Here is an 11,193-nt window from a genome sequence, read left to right as displayed (position 1 = left end):
TAAATATTTTTGGATGTTTTTCTACATATTAAATATTGATTTCAATTACAACACAGAATACAAAGTGCAAAGAGCTCACTTTATATTATTATTTTTGATTACAAATATATGCACTGTAAAAATGATAAACAAAAGAAATAGTATTTTTCAATTCACCTCATACAAGTACTGAATTGCAATCTCTTTATTGTGAAAGTGTAACTTACAAATGCAGATTTTTTTTTTTTGGTTACATAACTACACTCAAAAACAAAACAATGTAAAACTTTAGAGCCTACAAGTCCACTCAGTCCTGCTTCTTATTCTGCCAATCACTAAGACAAACAAGTTTGTTTACATTGACTGGAGATAACTGCTGTCTGCTTCTTATTTACAATGTCACCTAAAAGTGAGAAGAGGCGTTTGCATGGCACTTTTGTAGCCAGCGTTGCAAGGTATTTACATGCCAGATACGCTAAACACCCATATGCCCCTTCCATGCTTTGGCTACCATTCCAGAGGACATGTTTCCATGCTGATGATGCCCGTTAAAATAACAATGTGTCAATTACCATTTGTGACTGTATTCTTTGTGGGGCGGGGGAGGGGAGAGGAGAGAAAGGTATGTCTCCTGCTCTGTTACACCCGCATTCTGCATATATTTCATGTTATAACAGTCTTGGATGATGACCCTGCACATGTTCATTTTAAGAACACTTTCACGGCAGATTTGACAAAATGCAAAGAAGGTACTAATGTAAGATTTCTAAAAATACTACAGCACTTGACCCAAGGTTTAAGAATCTGAAGTGCCGTCCAAAATCTGAGAGGGACGAGGTATGGAGCATGCTTTTAAAAGTCTTAAAAGAGCAACACTCTGATGTGGAAACTACAGAACCCAAACCACCAAAAAAGAAAATCAACCTTCTACTGGTGGCATCTGACTCAGATGATGAAAATGAATATGCGTCAGTCCCCACTGCTTTGGATTGTTATCAAGCAGAGCCCATCATCAGCATGGAAGCATGTCCCCTGGAATAGCTGTTGAAGCATGAAGGGACATATGAATCTTTAGAGCATCTGGCATGTAAATATCTTGCAACGCCAGCTACAACAGTGCCATGAATGCCTCTTCTCATTTTTAGGTGACATTGTAAGCAAGAAGCAGGCAGCATTATCTCCTGTAAATTGTAACCAACCTTGTTTGTCTGAGTGATTGGCTGACCAAGAAGTAGGACTGAGGGGACTTGTAGGTTCTAAAGTTTTACATTGTTTTATTTTTTAATGCAATTATTTTGGTACATAATTCCGTATTTGTAAGTTCAACTTTCATTATAAAGAGATTGCACTACAGTACTTGAATGAGGTGAATTGAAAATTTTAATTTTTTTTTGTTTTTTACAGTGCAAATATTTGTAATAAAAAATAAATATAAAGTGAGCACTTTACACTTTGTATTCTGTGTTGCAATTGAAATTAATATATTTGAAAATGTAGTTAACATCCAAAATATTTAAAATAAATGGATTCTATTGTTGTTCAACAGTGCGATTAATCGCAATTAACTTTTTTAATCATGACTTCTAATTGCTTGACAGCCCTACTGGTCAGTTGTAACTCTGGTGTTCATAACTTTCCCTAAGGTTCTGCTGTACCTTAAATACTTTCCTAAAGTTATTTTCAATGTTAGCAATTGACACAGATATGTTACCTGATCACAAATGGAAAAGGACATGGAACTCTATAAAGGTGTGGTCCACCCAATGAAAAACAATTGAAGAGCCTGCCCCGAGTCTCCTTATTCACTGGAGAAGTTGAAAGGGTCTTTGCCCCAAGCCCCCTTGCTTCCTGGAGAGGCCAGGGAAGGGGGAGACTCCCCCATACATGCCCTATCCCAGGGGTCTCACACACAGTTATTTGCTGTGGCCTGCCAAGCTCCCCGTGCACCCCCCATGCACCCCTCAGGGTGGAGTGGGGGTGGGAGCGGAGGGGGTGGCTTTTGTGTCTTTACATAAAAAGGTGTCAGTGATGCAGCCCTCGGGCCAATGTACTAGTCCTGATGTGGCCTTCCTGGTGATTTGAGTTTGAGATCCCTGCCCCATCCCAAATCTCCGCACAGGGCCTGCCCTGACACTCCTCACTTTTTCCAGGCGGGGGAGAGAGTTCAGGGTGAACACGAAGTCGTGTTGGGGGAGAGGACTTCCTGGGAGGGCCAGTGGGTCTCTCCCTCTCCTGGATGTCCGGGGGGGGGGGGGAGCGGGGCTCTCCCGCTCCTTAGGGGGTTGTCTCTGGGGTCAACGGTTGGGGGAGAGTCCCCCAGGCTGGTTTGGGGGAGGGCTCAATATTTGGAGATCTCTTCCCCTGCCGGCGGGGGGGGGGCGGGGACGGACGAGGGGTGCCTCAGGAGTTAGGGGCCTCCCCCACCCCGGTCAGGGGCTGAACAGCCGCCCTCCCGGGGGGTCTCTCCGCGCGGGCTATGCCCCAGCGCTGGGGCGGGGCGCGGCGCGTTCTCCCAGCTCCTCCCACCGGGCCTGGGCAGGGAGCTTCGGGCCCGGCGCAGACTCAGCCTGGCACGCGGCCGCTTTTCCAAGAAGCTTGAGCCGCGCGCGCTGCCGTCCGGGCCCCGCCAGCCGAGCCCAGGAGGTGAGGGCGGCGCGCCCCGGCTCCGTCGGTCCCGGGCACTCCCGCAGCGGGTCGGAGCAGGCCGGCTTCCGCGCCTGCACCCTGCCATGTCCGCCCTCGCCAAGGCCTCCGGCGCCCTCAAGTCGGTGGACTATGAAGTGTTTGGCCGGGTGCAGGGTAAGTGCGGGGGGCGGGCGGAGTGCACGATGCGGCTGGGTGCGCATGCGCGAAGCTCCCGGGCCGGTCACTGCGCCAATGCCTTTCGTTGGCTGGGGCCTCAGGCCCTGCAGCCGGGGAGCAGGGGCTGGGTGGGGGGCCCCGCTCTTCCCACCCTCCCCCATGAGAGCGAGAGGGAGCGGGGGGTTCGGCCCCTAGTCTTTTCCTAGTGACGGGCAGGAGTGGCCGCAGCTGGGCAAACGTGTTAAAGTTCAGCATGCGTCTGAGGTCTGACTGAGGTCAGTGTGTAAAACAAAGGGCTCGTAAAGCTCCTGTTTGTGCTCGTTAAACGTGCATTATCGCTTGGTGCGTCTAGGCAGTAATCTTGCCCCTCCCATCCATATAATTTTTCCAGAGGGTTGCATAAATGGGAGGTGACTCTGGGAAGGAGTACGGTGGAAAGGGATCTGGGGGGGTCGTAGTGGATCCCAAGCTAAATATGAGTCAGGAGTATAACACTGTTGCAAAAACAGCAAACATCATTCTGGGATGTATTCAGGGCCGTCCTTACCCATACGCAAAGTACGCAGCTGCATAGGGCACCAGGAAATTTGAGGCACCACATTTCCTGATGCCCTGCACAGCTGCATGTTGCTCCAGCCCCTGCTCCCGCTCTTCCCCAGGGCCCCTGCCCTGCTCTGCCCCATGCCTTCCCTGACCCAGCCCAGCCCCCACTCCCCTGAGCTCTGCAGCCGGGCTGGGCCTGCACTCACCTGCAGTGGGAGTGCAGCGACCCGGCCCCAGCCCGTGCCACCGGTGAGTGCTGGGGGGTGGTGCCCCCCAAGCCAACCCTGCTCCCCCTGCGGAGGCCTGGGGCCCGCCTCCCCACCCACAGAGGCCTGGGGCCAGCCCCCCCGCTCCTCCCCCATGGAGGCCTGCCCCACCCCCATGGATGGCTGAGTAGGGCCGCGGAATTGCTAGGGATAGCCCTGGATGTATTAGCAGGAGTGTTGTAAGCAAGACATGAGAAGTAATTCTGCCGCTCTACTCTGTACTGATTAGGTCTCAGCTGGAGTATTGTGTCCAGTTCTGGGTACCACATTTCAGGAAAGATGTGGACATATTGGAGAAAGGCCAGAGAAGAGCAACAAAAACAATTAAACGTCTAGAAAACATGACCTTTGAGGGAAAATTGAAAAAAATGGGTTTGTTTAGTCTGGAGAAGAGAAGACTGAGAGGGGACATGATCATAGTTTTCAAGTATGTAAAAGGTTGTTACAAGGAGGAGGAAGAAAATTTTTTTTTCTTAACCTCTGAGGATAGGAGAAGAAACAATGGGCTTAAATTGCATCAAGGGAGGTTTAGGTTGGACATTAGGAAAAACTTCCTAGTTGTCAGAGTGGTTAAGCACTGGAATAAATTGCCTAGGGAATCTCCATCATTGGAGATTTTTAAGAACAGGTTAGACAAACACCTGTCAGGATTGGTCTAGATGATACTTAGTCCTGCTGTGAGTGCAGGGGACTGGACTAGGTGACCTCTCAAGCTCCCTTCCAGTTCTATGATTGTATAGAAGCTTCAAACTCTCTCCGAGTTTGAAATTTGAGTGCTCGAGTTTCACAGCCATACGCTGCCGAATGAGGAGGCTGGATTGTCTATGAAGAACAAAGAAGCTTTCCCAGAGATGTGCAATAGTGCACCTTTACGATGAACTAGGAGGCAATGAAATTTCATGAGCAATGATGCACCTTGAAAGCATCCTATTGATCGAAGCACCTTTTGCAAATTGTAGCTCCACCAATGGAGTAAAGTTGTTTGGGGAGGGAAAGGCTTTATCCTAAAAGAGGTCCACAGCATTAGTAATTAGGTGAACCGGCATAATAAACAGAAAAGTTTAAAGATGTTAAAAATTGATAATTAGAAGCGCACTGCTTTGAAGTGATTTCAGGAAGCTCATGATATAGTTCTGTGGGGCAGACCTAGCTTATTGTAAGAAATAAGGAAGTAATAAATGAAGTATGGAAATAAGTACAAAATGTACTTAAAATACTATATGGTCAAGTGTAGTCTAAATTATTTTTATTTTCATTCAGTGTGTGTGAAAGTTAAATAAGAGGTTCATAGAATCATAGAATATCAGGGTTGGAAGGGACCTCAAGAGGTCATCTAGTCCAACCCCCTGCTCAAAGCAGGACCAATCCGCAGGTTGATATCTTGAAGCAGATAAACCTAGAATGGAAGTTTCAGTTCTTCTTCAAGTGTGTGCTCATGTCGATTCCATTCCAGGTGTGTGCGTGCCCATTTGCACAGTTGTTGGAAACTTTTGTCTTAGCGTTATCTGTAGGGTTGGCTGTGGTGCCCCCTTGAGTGCCACATTCATGCGTTGGTATATTAGGCGCCGCTGACCCTACACCCTCTTAGTTCCTTCTTACTGCCCGTGGCAGTTGGTTGGAGTGCCTCGTCTTGCCTTCAGCAAGAGTGTTAGTGGTTCTTCTAGTCCTTTGTTCTACCTAATCTGTACATAGTTAATAGTAGTGTTAAGTTAGAGTACTTAGAGTCCCGGCTGGGACTTTGTCCCCAAGCGGGGCATGCCCCACTCTCCTGGCTCCAAACTGTGTGCGTCATGCAGCAGGCCAGTGTCCATCAGTGACCCTCCCACAACAGCTGCCTGAAGTGTTTGGGGGAAGCTGATAGAAAGGACAAGTGTCGCATTTGTAAGAGCTTCCGTCCTCGTACAGAAAAGGAGTGAGGCTTCAGTGTGAAGCACACTGCCGGCACCAGGCTCCACCTGGCACTATTCCCCCTTGCTGGTGCCGAAGAACCCCCAGAAGAAGATGAGCCCCTCGGCACTGAAGGACAAGGGGGCTGTGGGCAAAGGACCTTTGTTAGGCCATATGCCCACTGTGGGGTTTCACAGGGGTACTGCTGAATTCAGACCCCCCAGCCTGGTCAGGGATCCACCCCTGACCCCGGGAAGCAGCAAAGGTTGCTGGCCTCTGCCAAGGCCATCAGGGCCCGAAGCAGTCCCGGTGGCCAAAGAGCAAAGCCAGCCGGCTTAGCAGATGCCACACCAGGTGATTGTCTTGGCTATGACCCCAGCACCGAAGGGGAAGCCTATGGGAGTGCAGCCTCACAGGAGGGCGGAGCACCCCTGATCACCAGACCTCAGGTACACATTCCCATCTCTGCGACCTCGGACACTAGCACCATAACGTGGCTCTCCAGCTAGACGACCCAGGTCCCTAATGCGCTCCCGCCTACTAGGCGCGGGATGCCGGAGCCGCAATTCTGTTCCCCGTACGGCAGGTACTGGCGAACTTCCGGCCACAGGTTGCCTAGGCCCTGGTCACCCTCCCCCAGGCAGTCTCCTAGACGTGGGTCACCGTCCTGGAATGGCCGCTCAGAATCATAGCGCTGGTCCCAGTTGCCCTGGTACTGCTCCTCCAGCAGATGTCACTACTTGCCTTCGCCTCGTAGATCACTGTCCGAAGTCAGCAGGCAAACCTAGGCCTCGACGGCTCCACCGTGATCGCTGGAGGGACAGTGGTGTGGGTCGGACCAAGAATTTAGCCTTTACCCCAATAAGGGATTTCTTCTTGACGTGGGAGACCATTGCAGCACCGACCACAGTGCCATCGCAGCAGGGGCAGTGGCCTACCCAGTGGCCATACTGGAACCCATGGGGAGTGCCAGTTACGCCGGTCACGTATTCCCAGCCCTCCCTGGCTGCCTCGGATAAGCCAGCCATGGCACCGCTGGCGCCACAGTCAGAACATGGTACCGAGCCAGATGCGGCACCAGCGCACCAGACCCCAGCACCAAAGGAGCCTTCCCCGGACAAGGAGGGGGAACATGCTCTTCCTCAAGCAGGACAGTCCTCATCATCATCCCCTGATGAGGCGGTGGCTGGGCCTTCCCACTCCAGTGGTCCCCTGGATGACTTTAAGGAGCATTAGGCCCTCCTTAACGGATGGCTGAAAACTTAAAGCTCAAGGTCAAGGAGGTCAAGGAGGAAGCCGACGACCTCTTCAATGTCATTTTGGCCACCACTCCTGCTCGGATCGCATTGCCCCTCCAACTGGGGGGTCCTTAAAATTGCCAAGTCACTGTGGCAAACCCCCTCTTCTATTCTGCGACCTCTAATAAGGTGGAAAAGAAATACTATGTCTTGCAAGGGGATTTGAATGTCTCTATACACATCCCCTGCAGCATCACTTGTTGTGTCTGCAGTGAACGAAAGGCACAAACAGGGTCAAGTTAGCCGCACACCGAAGAACAAAGAGGCCAAAAGACTTGATTTGTTTGGCAGAAAAGTTTATTCGATGGCTCGCCTACAATTCAGGGTCTCTAATCACCAGGCCCTGCTGGGACGCTATAATTTCAATCTGTGGGACTTCCTGAATAAATTCAAAGAGGCCCTCCCACAAGGGGCTAAATCGGGGGGCCCAGATAATCTTCATCCAAGAATATTAAAAGAATTGGCACAAGAAATTGCAAGCCCATTAGCAAGAATTTTTAATGAATCTGTAAATTCAGGGGTTGTACCATATGATTGGAGAATTGCTAACATAGTTCCTATTTTTAAGAAAGGGAAAAAAAGTGATCCAAGTAATTATAGGCCTGTTAGTTTGACATCTGTAGTATGCAAGGTCTTGGAAAAAATTTTGAAGGAGAAGGTAGTTAAGGACATTGAAGTCAATGGTAAATGGGACAAAATACAACATGGTTTTACAAAAGGTAGATCGTGCCAAACCAACCTGATTTCCTTCTTTGAGAGAGTAACAGATTTTTTAGATAAAGGAAACGCAGTGGATCTAATTTATTTAGATTTTAGTAAGGCGTTTGATACTGTGCCACATGGGGAATTATTAGTTAAATTGGATAAGATGGGCATCAATAGGAAAATTGAAAGGTGGATAGGGAATTGGTTAAAGGGGAGACTACAACGGGTCCTACTGAAAGGTGAACTGTCAAGTTGGAGGGAGGTTACCAGTGGAGTTCCTCAAGGATCAGTTTTGGGACCAATCTTATTTAATCTTTTTATTACTGACCTGGGCACAAAAAGTGGGAGTGTGCTAATAAAGTTTGCAGATGATACAAAGCTGGGAGGTATTGCTAATTTAGAGAAGGACAGGGATACCCTACAGGAGGATCTGGATGACCTTGTAAACTGGAGTAATAGGAATAGGATGAAATTTAATAGTGAGAAGTGTAAGGTCATGCATTTAGGGATTAATAACAAGAATTTTAGTTATAAGCTAGGGACGCATCAACTAGAAGTAACGGAGGAGGAAAAGGACCTTGGAGTATTGGTTGATCATAGGTTGACTATGAGCTGCCAATGTGATATGGCTGTGAAAAAAGCTAATGTCGTCTTGGGATGCATCAGGAGAGGTATTTCCAGTAGGGATAAGGAGGTTTTAGTACCGTTATATAAGGCACTGGTGAGACCTCACCTGGAATACTGTGTGCAGTTCTGGTCTCCCATGTTTAAGAAGGATGAATTCAAACTGGAACAGGTACAGAGAAGGGCTACTAGGATGATCCGAGGAATGGAAAACTTGTCTTATGAAAGGAGACTCAGGGAGCTTGGCTTGTTTAGCCTAACTAAAAGAAGGTTGAGGGGAGATATGATTGCTCTCTATAAATATATCAGAGGGATAAATACCAGAGAGGGAGAGGAATTATTTAAACTCAGTACCAATGTGGACACAAGAACAAATGGATATAAACTGGCCACTAGGAAATTTAGATTAGAAATTAGACGAAGGTTTCTAACCATCAGAGGAGTGAAGTTTTGGAATAGCCTTCCGAGGGAAGTAGTGGGGGCAAAAGATCTATCTTGCTTTAAGATTAAACTCGATAAGTTTATGGAGGAGATGGTATGATGGGATAACATGGTTTTGGTAATTAAATATTCATGGTAAATAGGCCCAATGGCCTGTGATGGGTTTTTAGATGGGGTAAGATCCAAGTTACCCAGGAAAGAATTTTCTGTAGTATCTGGCTGATGAATCTTGCCCATATGCTCAGGGTTTAGCTGATCGCCATATTTGGGGTCGGGAAGGAATTTTCCTCCAGGGCAGATTGGAAGGCCCTGGAGGTTTTTCGCCTTCCTCTGTAGCATGGGGCATGGGTCACTTGCTGGAGGATTCTCTGCTCCTTGAGGTCTTCAAACTACAATTTGAGGACTTCAATAGCACAGATATAGGTGTGAGGTCTTTTTTAGGAGTGGTGGGTGAAGTTCTGTGGCCTGCATTGTGCAGGAGGTCAGACTAGATGATCATAATGGTCCCTTCTGACCTAAATATCTATAATATCTAAAGATCATGCCCAGGAGTTTGCTGCGTTGGTGGACAAAGGCACGTTGGTCGCCGGGGGAGGGGAGGTCCTGCAAATGGCCTGGGACACTACGGACTCGACAGCCAGGGTGGTCACATTTGCAGTGGCCACGAGATGCAGCAGTCTCCTGGGCTGTCCCAAGAGATGCAGGCCATGATCCAAGACCTCCCTTTCGAGGGTACCGGGGTCTTCTCCAAGCTCACAGACTCAAGGCTCCATGGCCTTGAAGACTCCTGAGCCCCTCCATTCCCTGGGCCTTCGTACCCGGCAACAGTCTAGGAAGCCTTTCTGTCCTCTGCCTCCTCTCCATCAGCAGTCCAGGTCCTGAGGAACTCCAAGAGCAGGCTCCTACAGGAGAAAGGATAAAGACAAGGGGCATAAGAAGCGATACTTGTCAGCTTCCTGCTTGGCTGCACAACCTGACCATCCCTGAGGCCAGGGAGGCTAAAAACAGTAGTTTTGAGGGTGCTCCTGAGCCAATCTCATGGATCCATCCCTCCCCTTCCTCAACTGCCGCCGCCCTTTCTGGTCGGCCTGGTCCTGTATCACCTTGGACTGTTGGGTGCTCAATACAGTTTTGTCGGGCTATACCCTGCAGTTTATTACCAACCATCCCTCCCACCCCTCTTCCCCATCACTCTTCAGGGACTCTTCTCACAAGCAGCTCCTCGTTCAGGAGGTCGACAGCCTCCTCTGTCTGGGGGCAGTGGAGGAGGTCCCTTGGAACATGGAAGGAAAAGGGTTCTACTCCTGTTACTTCCTAATTCTGAAGGCAAAAGGGGGCCTCAGACCCATTCTGGACCTGCCTCAACAAGTCTCTCAAGAAGTTGAAGTTTCACATGTTCTCCCTGGCCTCTATCATCCCCTCCCTGGATCTGGGAGACTGGTACGCCACCCTCGATTTAAAGGATGCTTACTTCCATATTTCCATTTTTCTGGGGGCACTGGTGCTTCCTCCATTTCATGCTGAGACAGTGCCATTTCCAATTCATGGTGATGTCCTTTGGTCTCTGGTCAGCCCCAAGGGTGTTCTCAAAGTGCATAGTGCCGGTGGCTGCTTACCTGCAACATCAGGGAGTCCAAATTTATCCATACCTCGACAACTGTCTAATAAGGGGCCGGTCCCGAGACTAGGTGTGGAGGCATCTCGAGCTGTTCTGTTCCACCTGTCGCGACCTGGGGCTGATAATAAACGAGCAAAAAGTCTAAAACCCCAGTGCAATGCATAGAATTTATTGAAGTGGTTCTCAACTCCATTCAGGCCAGGGCCTTCCTCCCCGAGACTTGGTTCCAAGCCAAGGTGGATCTCATCTTGTGTATACAAACCCATCTGTTCATCACAACCCACACATGCTTGAAACTGTTGGGACACATGGCAGCCTGCACATACGTGGTCCGGCACGCACGGCTCCACCTCAGGCTGCTACAAGCTTATGGCTTATGTTCCCAACCAGCACAACCTGGATCGGGTGGTCAGAATTCCAGACAGTGTACTGTTATCTCTCACCTGGGGGCAAGATTCCACGCTGCTATTGGAAGGAGTCCCCTTTGTGGCTCTGGCCGCACTGATGACCCTCGTCTCCGATGCTACGGACCTGGGGCGGGGAGCCCACCTCGGCGATTTCAGTATGCAAGGTGATTGGTTCAGTTGTGATTGCTCCTTGCATATCAACGCCAGGGAACTCAGGGCGGTTTGCCTGGCTTGCCAAGCCTTCCTACCTCATATGCAGGGAAAAGTGGTTCAGGTACTTACAGACAACACAGCAGCTGTGTTCTATATCAACAAGCAAGGCAGAGCCAAGTCGACAGCCCTCTGTCAAGCCCTCAGGCTCTGGGACCTCTGTCTGCAGTACGGTATACATCTCATTGCAGTGCACTTTTTAGGGGCCAAGAACGCCTTGGCAGATCGCCTCAGCAGGACCTTCTTGTCTCACCACGAGCGGCCCTCCATCCAGAGGTGGTCAGTTTCATCTTCCACAAGTGGGGAATTCCCTGGTTGGACCTGTTTGCGTCCAGGCAGAACAGGAAATGCCATGTCTTTTGCTCAATGAGAGGCTTGGATGGGGCGGGAGGCCCTGTCAGATACTTTTCTAC

General features: G+C 49.5%; 1 protein-coding gene across 1 annotated transcript in view; it reads left to right on the top strand.

Annotated features, from left to right (window-relative positions):
• Positions 1-2,494: 2,494 nt before the first annotated feature.
• ACYP2 (acylphosphatase 2) overlaps positions 2,495-11,193 on the top strand; it is a 137,431-nt gene continuing 128,732 nt past the window's right edge. The window contains exon 1 of the mRNA XM_073339164.1: positions 2,495-2,778. Within this exon, the coding sequence (XP_073195265.1) occupies positions 2,709-2,778 (70 nt within the window). The 5' untranslated portion in view covers positions 2,495-2,708. The remainder of the gene's footprint in view (positions 2,779-11,193) is intronic.

This window comes from Lepidochelys kempii, chromosome 3, assembly GCF_965140265.1.
Source record: "Lepidochelys kempii isolate rLepKem1 chromosome 3, rLepKem1.hap2, whole genome shotgun sequence".
Lineage (NCBI taxonomy): Eukaryota > Metazoa > Chordata > Testudines > Cheloniidae > Lepidochelys > Lepidochelys kempii.
The sequence above is the reverse complement of the archived record's forward strand: the minus strand, read 5'-3'. Positions and strand labels throughout refer to the sequence as shown.